The sequence below is a fragment of the Euprymna scolopes genome, chromosome 46 (assembly GCF_053919585.1).
Source record: "Euprymna scolopes isolate OS-2025 chromosome 46, ASM5391958v1, whole genome shotgun sequence".
Classification (NCBI taxonomy): Eukaryota; Metazoa; Mollusca; class Cephalopoda; order Sepiida; family Sepiolidae; genus Euprymna; species Euprymna scolopes.
The window spans coordinates 1,739,370-1,758,147 of NC_136527.1; the positions used below are offsets into that span (position 1 = coordinate 1,739,370).

General features: G+C 34.7%; 1 protein-coding gene across 1 annotated transcript; it reads left to right on the forward strand.

The window, feature by feature from the left end:
* Nucleotides 1-866: 866 nt before the first annotated feature.
* Nucleotides 867-13,844, forward strand: LOC145271140 (uncharacterized). Its single transcript, XM_080126678.1, has 4 exons — nt 867-993; nt 4,665-4,785; nt 7,050-8,036; nt 13,643-13,844. Exons 1-4 carry the CDS (start codon nt 954-956, stop codon nt 13,785-13,787), a joined length of 1,293 nt encoding a protein of 430 aa, XP_079982804.1. The 5' UTR covers nt 867-953; the 3' UTR covers nt 13,788-13,844.
* Nucleotides 13,845-18,778: the final 4,934 nt, after the last annotated feature.

Consider the following 18,778-nt stretch of genomic DNA (forward strand, 5'->3'; position numbering starts at 1 on the left):
TAATGAACCGCCCCCTAATTAAACACTTCATAAAATCTCCTCACTAACGTAATGTACTTGCAATAACCCTTATCCCTGAGTGGCTTCCGGGCCTTGATAAGTGGTGATCACTGTGTAAAAAAAAAAACACTCAAGACGAGAACAATAGTCCGATCAATATAAGTAATTTAAATAATCAGCCCTCATCTAAAAAAAAATCAGAATTAAAAAAAAATACTATTTATTAATTTTAGTTAGTTTAATACGAACAAGACAGATAAAAAGAAAGAAAAAAGAAAGAAAGAAGGAAAGAAGGAAGAGAAGAAATCAAAGAAGAAGTGGGAGGAGGGGGGAAGAAGAAGAAAACAACGACAACAAAAGAACAAAAAGAAAGAAAAAGAAAAAAATTAACAAAGAAAGAATCAAAAATACATTAACAGAGAAGAAGAAATCAAAGAAAAAAATCAACGCCGTAGTAGTAGTAGTAGTAGTAGTAGTAGTAGTAGTAGTAGTAGTAGTAGTCAAACGAAGAAGAAGAAGAAGAAGAAGAAGGAAAGAAAGAGAAAGGTTGAAATAAAAAAAAAATCAACGAAAAAAAAGAAACTAAAGAAATCCATGAAATAAATTTATGACGACGAAGAAAAAGAAGAAGAAGAAGAAGAAGAAGACGACGACGACAAAGAAGAAGAAGAAGAAGAAAAAGAAGAAGAAGAAGAAGACGACGAAGAAGAAGAAAAAGAAGAAGAAGAAGAATTACGAAAAGACACGTCACAAATCGAAGATAACATTTCGACCATATCTCCAATCTTTTTAAAAAAGAGAGAAGCAAGATCTAAGCGCAAAAATAATAATCCGCGTTTTTACATTTCGGTTGGTTCGTGGTTTATTTCTTCAACGGAATTGTCGAAAAGAAAAAGTCAAGGGACAGAGAAACACATCCGGCAGGGAAAAGCACCGACCAGAATCGTAACAAAATGGTGCCATCCCTACAGCTCCTTTTGGTGATCAGCTTAGGTAAGTCATAATTGAGCTCTCTCGGGAACCGATAATGTAAACAAGCATATAAACCGTATATCTCGCACTTGATAAGATTGCTGAATACAAGCGGTCAGGTCTCGAGTCCTTGCTTGAAATATTTACCATGTCTAACCACACTGATTAATCCTAGTTCGGCGAAACACTTGTCTATATTTGTTTAATTATATTTCTAATAACATATATATAAAGAATAACCATCATTTAATTATAAATAATCATCATTTAATTATATATACATATATATATATATAAGGTAAAATTAAAAGCCAAACTACAATCTACTTATATATATATATATATATATATATATATATATGTGTGTGTGTGTGTGTGTGTATATATATATATATAAGTGAACGTGTCTGTGTGTGTGTGTCTGTGTACATTTCCCTACGCAATAACTCTGTCAATTTTAAGCCTACAGAAATTCGATATACAGGGCACTGAGATTTGGGAAAATCGATGTGATTAGTTTTCGGACAGAAATTTGGCGATTAAGGGGTCAAAGTTCAACGATTTGACCTTTGAGAACTCTACCAAACTCCTCCTACAATTTTGGGTCTAAACACGTGAAATTTTAGATATAGGTTTCTTGGACATGGATCTAACTTAATAAATTTATTTTAGCCCTAAACAATAAATAAATAAATAAATAAATATATATATATATATATATATATATATATATATATATATATATATATATATATATATATATATATACAGTAGCGTCCAAAACTAAGGGGCAAAATTTTAAAACCTAATATTTTTCGAAATAACAACTGCGAAAAGCTGAAATTTTGACAACTGGTAGTCGTTATCATCCATAATAACATACTAAAATTTGAATCATTTGCAAATGATAGAAAAAGAATTATAACAATTATTTATTTATTTTCAAAATAGGAACGTCCAAAAGCAAGGGACAAAATTGAGAAAAGCAATGTAAACAGTATGCTATATTCAAAATTTTTGATTTCCTCTAAAGAACAAGTCTTGCTTAGTCATTTGTAAACGTTGCATCAGCCGGCACGATGGCGAAACTCCAAAAACTTGATTACTCTGTGAGACAAGCTATTGTGAAGTTACACAAGGAAAAGCACACCATTAGAGAGATTTCAAAGAAAGTGAAACGTTCCAAGAGTGTTGTAGGCAGGGTTGTTTAATCCTACAATGATATTGGCAAAATAGTTAGTGCTTTTAAACTGGCATACCCCGCAAAACTTCGGCAATAGAAGATCGAATAATGCAGCGTATGTCATTAAAGAACCGGTTTAAGTCTTGCACAGAAATTAAAAGGGTTATGAATAATACCTCATGTGTTAATGAGTCAAGACGGACTGTTTTTAGACAACTGCAAGAAATAGGGCTGTTTAATCGAACCCCAGGGAAGAAACCACTTGTAAGTTCGAAGAATAGGAAGAAGAGATTAGAGTTTGCAAACAGGTATGTAATTTGGAAATATAAAAATTGGGCAAAAGTATTTTTCAGTGATGAAAGCAAGTTTAATTTATTTGGAAATAATGGAAATAAAACTATGTAAAGAGACGTATTGGTGAAAGATTAAGTGTAATATGTACTCGAACAAATATTAAGTTTTAAAATTTTGCCCGTTAGTTTTGAATTGTTCTGATCAATAAAGAATTAACGCACTAGTTTGTTTTAAAAAAAAAAATAAAAGGGTTACCCGGCGTTGATCGGGAACATAAATAATGCAACAGAAGAATTGTTTTAATGTGTGTGTGTATAACATGCTTGGTCACGTTACATATTAAAAAAAAATCACGTTACATATTTTTTAAAAAATCACGTTACATATTTTTTAAAAAATCATGTTACATTTTTTTTAATAACGTTACATATTAAAAAAATCACGTTATATATTTTTAAAAATCACGTTATATATTTTTAAAAATCACGTTACATATTAAAAAAAATCACGTTACATATTTTAAAAAATCACTTTACATATTTAAAAAAAATCACGTTATATATTAAAAAAAATCACGTTACATATAAAAAAATCACCTTATATATTTAAAAAAAATCACCTTACATATTAAAAAATCACGTTACATATTTAAAAAAAATCACCTTATATATTTAAAAAAAATCACCTTACATATTAAAAAATCACGTTACATATTTAAAAAAAATCACCTTATATATTTAAAAAAAATCACCTTACATATTAAAAAATCACGTTACATATTTAAAAAAAATCACGTTATATATTAAAAAAAAATCACGTTACATTTTTAAAAAAATCACGTTATATATTTTTTAAAAAATCACGTTACAAAAAAAAAAGGGTTATTTTCGGGCTCATGGACTTTCAGTGACTGAAGGAGTGGCACTCGTCTGACAAGACGTTGCAATCATCATCATGTATGTATGTATGTATGTATGTATGTACTGGGCGGAACATAAAAATTGTCGACCCAGAAAAGCTGACATGTTTCCATTTGAGTTCGATGAAAACCGGTTCTCTTTTTTTGTTACATAGCATCTACTAGTTGGCAATTTGTACAAATCCCAAGAGCGATAGGAACCTCCTATCATGTCTGATTTGACACAATGTTCAACGAGCGTAATTGAAGATGCGGCGCTGTACAACTCATGCTCTGTATCGATCCAAGTTATGAGAACAGGACCATTGCCAGCACCCTCAAAATGCATCGCTGGATTGCCACGAATAACAAGGAACATGCCCAGGGTGATGAAAACAAAGTTTCCGGTCACGGTTTTGGTCTTTGGTGTAGTTTCAAGTGAGGGCCACGTCATGCCACCTCACATCTTTGAATTCGGCTTAAAAGTCAACACCAAAGTGTACCTGGATGTGCTGGAGAGTGTGGTGATCCCCTGGTGTAATCAGATCGCCGCTGGTAGAAACTGGGTGTGGCAGCAGGACTCAGCCCTGACCTACAAGTCCAAAGAGACCCAGACTTGGCTTCAGAAGAATGCTACGAGTTTGTACCCTCCTCCGACCTAAACCTTGCTACGACTTTGTACCCATCTCTCACTGGCCACCTCTCCTCCCTCTACCTGAACCCACTGGACTACTTCGGTTGGTCATATGTAAAGAACATCACCAACATGACCTCCTGTAACACCAAAGCCAGCCTGATCGCCACCATCCGCCGAGTATTTGCTGAGTATTCGCCGAGCGGCGCTTGTGGAAAAGGAATGCTCCCAGTTCCGGACCTGTATTGAGACGGTGATTGAGGCTGAAGGCGGCTACGTTGAATAGATGTCAGCTCTACTACATAATCAAGTTAGTTGAATTAATTTTTATTTTTCAATAAAATTTTTATAATAAAGCTGTATTGTTGTATAGTATGTATAGTATAGAATAGGTTCAAAACACCCTCCCCATGTTAAGAATGGCTTTTTAAATAATAACATTATTATTTACTTCCGGATCACTCTCTGTACTAGTACCTTGTTATATATTTGTTTTTTTTTGGGGGGGGGGTTGTATTACTGTACACATAGATTCGAAAAAGTTGTCAAAACCAAATATATAACAAATAAATGTTATTAAACGCAAGATAAGTTACTTTTCTACCAAACTGGATATATTTTTTGTGTTTTTATTCAATGTATTGTTGTTCCACTCTGTATAGCAATGTCTTTTTGTATTCCAGGTGTTGTAAATCCGGTGTTCGGAGGGAACCGTTTCTGTCGTTCGATAAATCGGATGGATTGCTCCAAAGGTTTTGTATCAACCGTGATTTGTGGAAGTGATGGCGTCAATTACCCAAATGAGTAAAGTTTTTTTTTTCATTTTTTCAGCTTTGTTTCTGAATTGTCGTCTGTTTGTTTGTTTTACGATTTGGAAATTCCACGGTGGTTGATAGCTCTCATTATTTCATGCACGGATGTTGCTTTTATTTGATTTATTTATTTTTTACTATAGATCATGTTTATGACATATAGCTTGTTTTTTTTTGTTTTGTTTTGTTTTTTCAATTGATTAATAGTCTACGCCTAGAGCAGTAAATATCAGCCACCACCACCCCTATAAATATTTATTCCAATTCTAACCTATAAAAACTTTTGGATTTCTGAATGTTTTTTTTTTTTTTTTTTACCTTTCCATTTGTACAATGCCGGTTGTTTCTTGTCTTCTGACGAGAAGCATTTAGCTTCGAAATGACATGGTCTAAAAAGGGTTCTTCGATATTCCTTTTTCTGTAACTCTCATTGGCTAGATAATGTAATAAAATTTCTATGTAACTTTACTCTCTATCTTTTGAACACATTATATATATATATATATATATATATATATATATATATATATATATATATATAACAATACTCCCTTCTCAATCAAATGGACTATTATAAAAAACGTTAAGTCTTATACTCCAGGCTCTAAGTCATGTCGCCTCTGTACAACCGAAGCTATAACTATAATTACTTTCCCTCAAAGTAACAATATAATAAATTCTAAAAATGAACTGATCTCTTTCTGTAAACATAAGTCCAAATTTAATTATGGCAATTTTGAAATTACATAGTTATTACTTTTACCCTTTATATAGATATAAAATATTTTTTCTTTAACTTTATCGTTTTTCTACATACTTCTTAATACTTTATAATTTAATAATCCTTTATTTTAATTCTTTATCTCTTCTTTGCATGGCCGGTTTTTTATCTGCATTTTCTGTTTTATTCTTTAAACTTTCCTATCTATCTAATATATCAATCTACCCACACTTTCATATCTTGTATGTATATTTACTTAAATTTTACTATATGAATTTACTTACTTTTTTCCTGAAATTGCAGATACCGGCCATCCTCTCCCCTTAAATAATTTTTATTTTTTATCTTTATTCTTTTCTTATCTTATTTTATTTTATTTTAATTTATATTATATATTATATTTTATATTTTATTTTTTATTATATTTTATTTTTTTATTTATTTATTTATTCTTAATTTTTTATTTTCTATTTATTTATTATATATTTATTTATTTATTTTTATTTTCCTTTTTTATTTTTTATTTTCCTTTTAGTGTCGTTTAATAACTCTTGCTGACATTTTTTGAAGTGATAACCTGTACATTTCAGTTGACCTATATTATTTTGCCCTATATATATTTTCGCGCCTTTAACATTTCCTGTCTGGGTCGTTTTGACTTTTGCTTCCCTTTATTTTATATTTAACTTTATCATTTTTTTCTCCTTTTTCTTCCTAGATCTTTTTTATTTATAGTTATGTCTCGGAAGTAGAGTGAAAAGCACATCTTATTTTTCTTTTATTAATATTATTTTTTCCTTGTACACATTTTTGTGAATTATTCCATGGATTTCTGCCTTTGGATTATTATGGACCATCTTCTTCCAATTACGGGATGTCTTTGGATTTTACTTGCACACATGGAAATTCTTTTAACTTTCTTGAAGTTTTACATTTGGATTTTACCGTCACTGGATTTTTTTATCTTCCACCAGACTATCCATTAATGTGTAATCACATTTTCTTTACCATATTCCTTCTGCTTAACTTATTTTGTTTTCAAGTAAGATCTTTGACTTGTTGTTTCATCAAATACTTCTGCATGCAAAACCCGATCCTGCATTTTGCTAATTCCTACCCTCTGATGAGAAGGAGAGTATTTCTTTGAAACTCCGCGGATTAAGGACTATTCATTTATCTAGTGTTTCCTTTTCAGATTAAATATGTTTTTAACTGATTTCAAAGTGTTTTTTAACATATTTTATTAACTGTTTGCTCATATATATATATATATATATATATATATATATATATATATATATATATATATATCTGCTTCCCTCCTCTCTCTCTCTGTTTTTATCCTTCATCCTATTTTAGTCACCTAAATTACTTACAGTGTCAAAACATGAGAAATCAAAATAATAATAATATAATAATAATAATAATAATAATAATAATGATAATAATAATGATAATAGGTTAAAGTGGTTGAATAATTTTCATCCGTTTTCATTGTTTTTTATTTTTTTCTAAAATTTTCTTTTTATATTTAGTTGTGAATTTTCCAAAGCTATGTGCAAAGACCCTAACCTAAGTGAACATCATAAAGGAGCCTGTATTGTTCCGACGACCACGCTGGAACCAACAATGGAGCCAACAACGGAACCGACTACGGAACCATCAACAGAACCAACAACCGAACCGACAACAAAACCAACAACAGAACCAACAATGGAGCCAACAACAAAGCCAACAACGGAACCAACAACAGAACCGACTACAGAACCAACAACGGAGCCAACAACAGAACCGACTACAGAACCAACAACGGAGCCAACAACAGAACCGACAGCAGAACCGACAACAGAACCGACTACAGAACAAGTAACGAAGCCAACATCAGAACCAACAACGGAGCCAACAACAGAACTGACTACTGAACAAGTAACAGAGCCAAAGACAGAACCAACAACAGAACCAACAACGGAGCCAACAACAGAACCAACAACAGAACCAACAACCGAACCAACAACCGAACCAACAACAGAGCCAACAGCAGAACCAACAACAGAACCGACAACAAAACCAACAACGGAGCCAACAACAGAACCAACAACCGAACCAACAACAGAACCAACAACAGAACCAACAACCGAAGCAACAACGGAGCCAACAACAGAACCAACAACAGAACTGACTACAGAACAAGTAACAGAGCCAATGACAGAACCAACTCCAACAGGTCAAATCCGAACGGATGAACCAATCGATGTGAGTGTAAATGGCGAAGTTAATATAACAGCAGTCATTAAGCTCACGGAAGACCCTGCCACAGAAACGCCTTCGACAGCCACAGAGGCATCTTCGACCCCTTCCACGGAAAATGTGCCAACGACGACTCCCCGGCAAATTTCAACGTTTCCATTCAACCCGATTGTTGAAAGTTTTCTTTGTACTTGGATTGCCGAGAAGGAAGTCTTTTGCAACGCGACCCACAAGGACTATGCCTGCGCCAGCGACCATCATACATACAGGACAAGGTACTTCTTTTCTTTGTTTTATTTTTAGCTTCGGCACTTTTATATTACATTTTTTTTCTTGGCGCATTTCACTAAACTGTCTCCAGGTGGTGCTTCTCTCCAAAGGATTGGTTGGTTGGTTGTTTTTGTTTTACGGGATATCAATCCTTTTCGGGTTATTTAATGCCGAATCCAAAGATTTTGAAGAAAAAATTTTTAGTAGAATATATTTGTTGTTTTCAAGTCGGTTTCTATTCAACTCATAGTTGGAACCCTAACAGGTACTACCACACCGGGTCAGAGTGGACCTGGGAGCAATCATAATTAAAGGGTGGCTCCACACTCCCGAAAGCCCGCAAGCTAGGGCCTCACAGTACTTTTTATAACGACAATGAAAGGATTTATGCAAATTATCTTCTTTTTTTTTTTTACATGGGCGTCACCACTTATCAAGGCCGATAGGCCACTCAAGGATAAGGGTTAAAGAGTGTAGAGTAGTCAAAAGGACAATATAGTAATCGATAGTAATGGAAGTTTGGTAAATTTGTTAACTTAAGTGGAACGGCTCATCAGAAACTTGTTCACGTTGGACTTGAAGACAACCATATTATAGACAGCTGGAAAGCAGGAAAACGGAAGACAATTCCACAGGCGTGCAGTTCTAAGAAAGAAGCTTTGATCATGGAATCTACGTTTAGGTTTAGGCACAGATAAAGAGTGGCGAAAATTATTGATAATGTTTTCAGCTAGTCTAGTGTTTCTTGTGAAAGTTTGGCGAGGGGGGACCATAGATTGAAGCTCAGTCAAACACTTTCCATGAAAATAACGATAAAGCAGAGACAAACTCGCAAAATCTCTTCTGTGAGATAGAGGTTGCAGCAAAGAGAAAAGGACATCTCCTATGAGGCTACGAAGTCTATTTTGAACTCTATCAAGGCAGGACAAATCTTTTCTAGCAGCTCCTGCCCAGATGTGGCAACAGTATTCCATCCTTGGACGTACCTGGCTCTTATATAGATAGAGAATAGCATCAGCAGTGAGATATCTACAGGATCGATAGAAAGATCCCACCATTTTTCCAGCGGCCTTGGCAACAGATTTGATGTACGTGTTCCATTTAAAATCAGGAGTAATGGTCAAGCCAAGAAGCTTGTCAAAACTTGAGGCCTCCTGAAGACGAGAGCCATTCATTTCAATTGATGCCAGATGTGGGTCAGAATGTTGATTATGTAAAGAGAGAAGCTTGGTTTTAGATGCATTAAAAGTAACCAGCCACTCCTTACCCCATTGTACTACGTGCTCAAGATCAGAGGAGAGAGAATTGGAGAGAACTTGGTCGTTTATTGTCTTAGATGTGCTACCATAAATGGTAGTGTCGTCAGCATAGATGTCTACAAATGATGTAAGGATGTGATTTGGAAGATCATTGATATAGATCAGGAAAAGAGTTGGGCCCAGGATGGATCCCTGAGGGACACCGGCATTAATACTGTGAGCTTCTGATTTTTGCCCCTCAACTACTACTCTTATGAACCTATCAGAAAGAAATGATTTAATAATTGAGAAGTTGAGTTGTTTTCTTTGGGGGCGAGATTTTTCTCTGAAAATCTTTCTCTAAAATTTGAGTGAGGGGGGGACAATCATGTTTTTTGTGAAACTTTTTTAGAAGCCATAATGAAGGGTAATGACAACGGAATCTGAAAATGAAAAAAGACATTGAAACACAAGAAAAAGAGGATTTAGGGGTCACTGATGAAGTTACGGCCCACCAAAGGTAGAGGAGAGCTGGGAGAAGAAGCATGCTCCTAGTTCTGAACCCGTATCGAATCGGTGATTGAGGCTGAAGGCGGCTACATTGAATAGATGTCAGCTCTACTACCTGAATTGATTTTTTCAGTAAAAGTTTAAAAATAAAGCTGTAGTTGTTTTCTTTGGGGGCGAGATTTTTATCGTTCAACCCCATAGCATTGAACCGTTACCTATCAAGGCTTAAAGGCCTCTTGAGGATAAGGGTTATGAGTTTGAAAGGTAAACGCAGAGACAACCCCCTTAATGATTGGAGACGATGGTTAAAACTTGTCAGAATTTCATTATTTAAGAGAACGATTCAGCAGGAATTTGTTAACATTGCGCTGTAAATCAGGCATGTTGTATCCAGCCGGAAAGCAGTTCTGTAGAATTGTGTTCCACAGACGGGGAGAAGAAACTCGGTATTATTTATTTGGACTACTGTTCTCATGGCGTTTTACTCGGGAATCTTTAGAACTCGGGAATCTGAACAGAATTTTGAACAGATCCCGTTAATCCTTGGTGGGCTAGCATGCCCTCGGGTAGATTCCCAATTGTACGGGGTGGAACGATAAAATTGTCGCCCTAAAGAAAACAACACTACAGTTTTATTTTAAAACTTTTATTAATGGAGCTAAAATCTATTCAATGTAGCCGCCTTCAGCCTCAATCACTGCCTCGATACGCGTCCGGAACTGGGAGCATGCTTTTCCCACAAGTGCCGATGGGAGATCAGCAAATACTCTACGGATGGCGGCGATCAGGCTGGCTTTGTTCTCGTAGGAGGTCATGTTGGTGATGTTCTCGACGTATGACCAAACTAATAGTTCAATGGTTTCAGGTCGAGGGAGAAAGAGGAGGGGGGAGCAGTGATAGAAGGGTACAAAGTTGTAGCACTCCTTCTGAAGCCAAGCCTGGGTCTCTTTGGATTTGTGGGCCGGCACCGAGTTCTGCTAGCACACCCAGGGTCTGCCAGTGGCCACCTGATTACACCAGGAAATCACCACTCATCAGCACATTGGGGCACACTTAGGTGTTGACTTTCAAGTCGACTTCGAAGATGTGAGGTGGCATGATGTGGCCCTCACTTGAAACCACACCAAAGACCATAACCGTGACCGGAAAGGGTCGTCCTATGTGTTCTTCTTTGCCCTCAGGCATTGAACCGTCCGGGTTTGCATATTGAGGGTGCTGGCAATGGTCCTGTTGTCATAACTTTGATCGGTAGAGAGCATAAGTTGTACGGCGGCGCATCTCCGATCTCGTTCATTGAACATTATGTCATTTTCAGACATGATAACAGGGTCCTTTTTTTTTTTTCTTTCTTTTTTTTTACTCATGTTCACTCCTTACAAAGCATATCGCCACTTGGACGTATGGGGGATACTATTTGGGGTCAGGCCTAGGAAAGATTAACAAGATATTTGTTTATGTTACATTTAAACTTCTGCATATCAGTACAGCCAGGGAAGCAGGCAGCAGGAAGGGAATTCCATAGTCTAGCTCTTCGAGGGAAGAAACTATTAGAAGAGGAAGCTTTCTGGCATTTGGGGACAACAACAGTGAAGGGGTGAGATCTTATTGCTAAGCGGGTTTGTCGGGGATATTTACGTTGAGGGGGTACAAGTGAAACAAGTTCATCAGAACAAATTCCATTAAAATATTTGTAAAACAGGCACAGTGATGCAACATTGCGGTGATGAGACAGGGGCTGGAGCTTAGTTGATAAAGTGGGACCGATTAGATTGACAACTCTTTGTTGGACTTTATTGAAGAGAGAGAGGCTAGTGGTAGATGCACCAGCCCAGATGTGGCAACAATACTCCATGCATGGGCGAATGGTGGCCTTGTAGAGATACAGGATACTCTCGGGTGTGAGTAGTTTTCTAGCTTGATAGAGGGAACACACCTTCTTTGCAGCAGCCTTTGCAATGTCCTCTATGTATTTGTTCCAGCCCGCAAATGTTAGGCCGAGGAGTTTAAAGGTAGAATTCTAAGGTAGGGTGCTATTTGTCATAGATATAGGCGGTTGGAGAGGCGTCTTGTAATTGTTAAAGGAGAGCAGCTTAGTTTTACTAGCATTAAATGTTACCATCCATTTGCGTCCCTATTCCACTATAGTCTGGAATTCATTTTCTAACGATTCTGCCATTGCCTTAAATTTATGTACATCTGTTATTACCTCATGCATGTTATAGAGTGTATCATCATCAAATATACCCATCTCGGACACAATATTATCAGGGAGGTAGTTTATAAATATCAGGAATAATAATGGTCCAAGGATCGACCCCTGAGGCACTCCCGCATTAATGTTATGCTGATTGGATTTACATCCGTCAATGACAACCTGTATGCTTCTATTGTCTAAGAAAGATCTATTTATATTTAGTATACGTCCAGTTACACCGTACGATTTTATTTTCATTAGCAACTCTTTATGTCAGACTTTATCAAAGGCCTTGGGTATATCAAGAGCTACAGCCCTGGCGTCGTCTGCCTTATCCAGTACATGGTAGATGCGTTCAGAGATGACCGTTAAAATATCTGCAGTAGAACGACATTGCCTGAATCCATTTGCCATATAGATTTGCTTTTGCGAGGTGGTGAACTAGTGCTTGATTAATTAAGGTCTCAAATATTGTAGCGAAGAAGGACAGGAAACTAATAGGGCGATAATTGAGAGGGTCTGTTCTTTCATCAGAATTCCTGTATATTGGTACCACAGATGCCATCTTCCAGCTATTAGGAAAGCAAGATTCAGCAAGGCATTTTATTTATTTTTATATCATCTAATGTGGCTCCAGTCCGCATAGGAAAATTTGGGAGGAAGTTGTTTTTTGATTCTAGGGTGGAGTTGGAGGCGTATATAAAAGCCAAGTACGTCCAAGGATGGAATACTGTTGCCATATCTGGGCAGGAGCTGCTAAAAACAGCCTATCCTGCCTTGACAGAGTACAAAATAGACTTTGTGACTTAGAGGGGGATGCCCTTTTCTTTACCCTTCAACCTCACTCCCACAGAAGAGACGTTGTGAGCCTATCCTTGTTTTATCGTTATTTCCATGGCAGGTGCTCGTCTGAACTCCAATCTCTGGTCCCCCCTCTTCAATCTTTCACGAAAAACACCCGTCTAGCTGAATCCACTGTGAAAAATTTCCCCCACTCTTTATCTGTGCCTAAATCAAAACGTGGATTCCATGAACAAAGCTTCTTTCTTAGAACTGCATGCCTGTGGAACTCTGTTCCATCTGCCTGCTTCCCACCTGACTACAACTTGGATGTCTTCAAGTCCAACGTTAACAAATTCGTAATGAACCGCCCCCTTAAGTAAACACTTCATCAAATCTCCACACTAACGTAATGTACTTGCAATAACCCTTATCCCTGAGTGGCTTCCGGGCCTTGATAAGTGGTGACGACTGTGTGAAAAAAAAATGGCAGCTGCACAATCTGCAGTGAACCATGGGGGTGAGTGGGGCTTGCTATAATACTTCCGTGTGGGAGCATGTGCTTCAATTCTCGCTTTGCCCCATTCAGTTGTCTCATTGGCACACTGTTCCGCAGGAAGAGATAAGATGTGTTTTCTAGTGGCTTCTCTTGGGATTTCTACACAACCGACCATCTAGTAGATGCTCTGCAACAAAAATAGAAAACTGGTTTTCATCAAACGGAAATGGAATCATGTCGTCTTTTCAAGGGCACAAATTTTATCGTTCCATCATACATTCTTTGTGTCGCTCGCATCGAGGATTGAAAAATACACAAATGAATTAAAGGTAAAGTAAAATGGCGCATCTGTTCGTTCACAATTCTATTTCGTTCTGTTTTCTTTTGCAGGTGCGATCTGATTAAAGCGCGCTGTGACTATCCGAACGTGTATATGGTTCAAGACGGAGTTTGCCCGGGCCATAAACTCGCGGTCGAATACACCCATCATGAATTTGTACTTCATATTATCGAAGATGAAGATCAGATAGACTAAATAATATTGTTATCTTATAACTTCCTTTTATTAAATATTCTCTCTCTCTCTCTCTCTCTGAAATAAAATGGAGGTGGAAGGAATTGAATACTCAACGTTTCGCCCGATTTATGCGGGCTTTTTCAAGAAAAAAAATTGCATCTGGAAATATAACGGTGATAGATTAAGTAAATAAAATGACACGAGATTACGAAGGAAGTTTGTTTTTTTTTAATTAGAGATAATTGAATTGGGATAAAATAGCGTAGTAACTTAATCCGTTGTATATCTTATATGCTTTTATATAGAGTAATGTGTTTCTCGGTTGATTAACTGTGATTAACTGTGTCGGATATATACTCTAAAGTCAAAACAATGATAAGGATATGCTGTTCAGCCGTTTCGGAGTCTATAAGGAACGAACTCAAACACACACAGACAAAGTTGCATTTATATATATATATATATATATATATATATATATATATATATAAAAGAATATATATATATAAAAGAAAAAATGTAAGTATTTGAATTTCAACCAAATTTTGTAATATATATATATATATATATATATATATATATATATATATATATATATATACTTCATTTATTCACATAAAATTAATATACGAAAGTATAGATTTATGCGTAAACTTTAAGTATTTACTTCAAAAGTGCTCAATACGTAGGTAGAGCTAGTTAGTAAGTTATAAAATGTATATGGCGATTAAGCTATATTGAATATTCCGCGTTTCATCCACTCATAAGCCTGAAGAATCCTAGAGTGGATGAAACGCGGAATATTCAGTGTAGCTTAATCGCCATATACATTTTATAACTTACTATATATATATATATATATATATATATATATATATATATATATATATATATATATATATATATATTACAAAATTTTGTTGAAATTCAAAGACTTACATTTTTTTTCTTTTATATAAATCTTGTTTATATCATCTTTGATCCCTTCATTACAGCCGTTTCGTTAATGGATGACAATTCTATGATTTTATGTTTTCATAAATGTTTTCGTTTGTATACACGTAGATTCGAAAAATTCGTCAAAAAACAAATATATAACAAATAAATGCCATCAAAGGCAATATAAGTTACTTTTCTACCTAACTGGATATGTTTTTAGTGATTTTATTTAATGTAAGATGTTTATTCAGCTCAGAAAACATAGTGTTTACCGATGTACTGGAAAATTTAAAATAACGCTCGACTCTCTCTCTCTCTCTCTCTCTCTCTCTCTCTCTCTCTCTCTCTTTGACACGGGAAGTTTGGGAAAAGGAGTTAAAAATAACAAAATATACAAAATACAGTTAAAAACCCACCGAATATATGTCAGCCTTACTTTCCTACTTCATTAATACACACTCGAGGAGAAATATTCACGGTACCGATTCCTGCACCGATGGTGAGAGCTGCCGACTGTCAATGCGATGGTTGTAGGTTCGATCCACGACTGGGGAAAGGTGCATGTGTAGCGGCACTGATGAGTTGTGACACCACGAAAGAGCACTGTATGTGGACGACAATTAACCCCCCCCTCTTTCGGTTGAGCACTTTGTAAATATGTTTTCACCTGACGCGTATTTAAACTATAAAGCGAAGCTCACTATTGATTTGTTTGTAAACAAACTGATTGTTAGAGCACTGTTACGTGGATTTAATCGTGACCATCGTCATAGATGGCCTGTCAGCTGAAAAATGACGTCATCGCCATAGGTCCTAGCAAGCAAGATAAGTGGAACACAGACTGTCGATAATGAGCAGACATTTTTTACAGAAAGCGTTAGAAAACTTCAAAATTGGATTAAAAAAGATAAACATGATACTTTGTACTGAAACTCATCCAATATTAATAATAAAAATATTAATAATAAAAAACGAATTGAAAGGGAGAAAAGTTGTTAAAAAGTTTAAAAAGAAAAGGAATACGATTTGATTTGTATGAAACTCAAGTTTATTCAATAGAAATAAATAAAAATGAACAATAAATATTTTTAAATCAAAAAAACAATATTTTAAAAATCAAAACTGAAAAACAAACGATAAATTAGTTTAACTGAAATACGAACAATAAATTAGTTTAACTGAAATACGAACAATAAATTAGTTTTACTGAAATACGAACAATAAATTAGTTTAACTGGATAACGGACAATAAATTAGTTTAACTGAATTACGAACAATTAGTTTAACTGAATAACAAACAATAAGTTAAAAATTAAATTCAAACAAATGTTAGTATAAACAAAGTTACTAAGGCAGAAATATTTCAAACATTGAATATTAAAACTTTTCAAAATTCTGTTGTAGAATTTAATTAAAAGTTTGAATTTTTCTTTTTCTGGTATTTTTTTTACTAATATTGTCATTGTCTTTGCGACAAAAATTGTGTATAAGGGAATTCGATGAACTCCATATCAGGATTTTTTCAATTTGCTGAATAGTGTGACCCTCGTCACAAGAGTCAACATGAAATAATCGATTTTGATCAGCCAAAATATTTAAAGTTATGTACATGGCTAATTTTCTCTGATGAATCGAATGTAAAAAAAAATCGCATTTTGTAAGTTTGTTTATTACTATATAATTATATAAGACAAAATTATTAGTTATATCATTTGGGTATAGCAGAGAACCTCTGTTAATACCCTGAAAGTAGCTGTTTAATTCAGCTATTTCTTCAACAGCCTCTCTCCCGGATATTAAATTTTTGCAGCTATTGCATTTCAGTTTTTTGAAAACTGCATGACAGCAATAACCTGCTAAGTATAATATAACAGGAAGTACTTCCTTGCATTGATTAACATCATCTTCTGTTACATCTGTGTTAAATTCATAAACATGTATCTCTTGCTCCCTTGTCATTTCATCCCAGTTAGTTTCTTTAAAATTTTTCAATTCAATAGTTCGATTATTTATTTGTAAGCTCAAATTTAAAACTGACAACATTGTAGGTGTGAGTTTTTTTTTTCACATTCATACGCCTTACGTATCGATATATTATACTGCTCTCCACTAAGTTGTCGATACTGGCCAAACATTGCCTCAAGGTTATCTGTCTGAAACTTTCCTGGTAATATATACACCATGTTCTGTACATTTATACAATATTTAGTCAATTCTAAAATTGCGTAAGTAGTATGGTGCAAAGCAGTATATGTTTCCTTTATTAACTTACCAGTTCTTCCAGGAATGTTATTCCAAGTTTCTAACCAGTCACAGAACGCATTTAGGAAACTATAATTATCACCATTTAATGTAAGTGGATTAGCATATTTATTACGAAGTCGACAACCTTTATATGGTGTTTTCACATTCAGTATTGTCCACCAAATATAAAATATTTGAATGTATTGTGCGATTTCTGCATAATTTGGTAAGCATTCCTGTTTTCCTAAGGTTAGCAAACCTTGAATAGTATATTCGTTGAAAAGTCAACTTATAGCAATATTTCACAAGTGATTGAGATTATAGGGCACTAGAAAATGGAGCACTTTGGATGTTATCTAATTCATGATTTCCATTATAACAAAACTTTGGGAACATCATGCATTTACGTTCATCTTTTTGGCCAAGCCAATTGTTTCTAATGCATTTTAATACATGCACTTAGTCGAATAAGAAGAAAAGAGGGCAGACGTTCTAACTGGATGGGCATATACAATTGAAAGCTTTGATGAGCTACAAAAGAAGACATAGCTTTTTTATTTATTGCATTATTATCTGTTATAACAGATAATACCTTAAACCCTATATCTTCTAAGCCAATTATTACACGTTTAATTATGTCAAATAAGTTATCATCTAGAAGACATTTAGTTGACATAACATGCACAGCATCCTTATATTGTGAGAATACACTGCTAAGCATAAAAGCAAATGCACTTGTGGCAGGTTCATTGCTGCTGTTAGCTAAGCCAACAATATTACCACCTTTATAATCAAGATAAGGTTTGAGATGTATTTCATCAACAAGTAAAGATACTGTGATGTCATTCTGCATTAGTAACTTGAACTTACTTTTAATATACATGAGAAAATTGTTATCGTGTTGTTCAAGGACAGGATTCATAAAAGTTGATAAGGTTAATCTTCGAATGGTTGAATAGCATGGTAAAATTACATTTTTAGTGTCTCATAACAGTCTGTACCCTCTAGGTGAGCAGTTATATAATAAGGAAGAAAATACCATCATTTCACTCGAATAATTAACCTTATGTTAATTTGTTCATATATGAACTTAATGGCATTAAAATATTTAAATGATTCATCTTGCACTAATAGCAAAAATGATAAGATTAATTTTAATAAAGAACTTATATTAGAAGTTTTCATTTCCTGTTCTTCGATGTCCATTTTTTTCATGTTTTCCATCAAAATCTGCAGAGTATTTTCCTCTGTTACATGTTTAGGAATTATATACTCCTCTATAGCACTCATCACTACAGAATACTCTAACGGCCAAGTCCGGTTCAATCAACATATACATTTTTATTTTGGGGCATGGGCATCTTGTATATAATGACGGTATTGTCTTGTCTAATAGAAGTCCAATAATTTTTATCTATAAACGTTAATTTTTTTCTAAATCATCAATATTATGAAAAGTTTTACGTTTCCGTAACTCTAACTCGTCAGCAACACTTTCACATAATGCACGCTTAAGAGCAGAATTTTCTAAACGCATTTTCTTTGCGTTAAAAGACTCTCTAAAAGTGGTTGATAACGATAAATAGGAGGGACATTTTGGTAATATTCGAGGAATAGCACCATCTTTAAGATAGGGATTTTTTAATTTAACACTAATTGTCTTTCCAGTCCTTTCATCAAATGCTGATGCCTCTCGCTGTATGTCTTCAGGTCGAAAATGAAGTTCACATACCTAAATAAATAATTTAAAAGAAAATCGTACGATGTTTTACTTAATACAAAAAAAAAAAGATAATTACATGACAAAAAAACGATTAAATAAAAAA

What these genes read in the sequence shown, in the direction of transcription:
- LOC145271140 (XM_080126678.1), top strand. Translation starts at nt 954, where the DNA reads ATGGTGCCATCCCTACAGCTCCTTTTGGTGATCAGCTTAG. An exon ending in CCTTTTGGTGATCAGCTTAG is followed by an intron (nt 994 to 4,664) that starts GTAAGTCATAAT and finishes TTTGTATTCCAG; the next exon opens with GTGTTGTAAATCCGGTGTTC. An exon ending in CATCATACATACAGGACAAG is followed by an intron (nt 8,037 to 13,642) that starts GTACTTCTTTTC and finishes TTTCTTTTGCAG; the next exon opens with GTGCGATCTGATTAAAGCGC.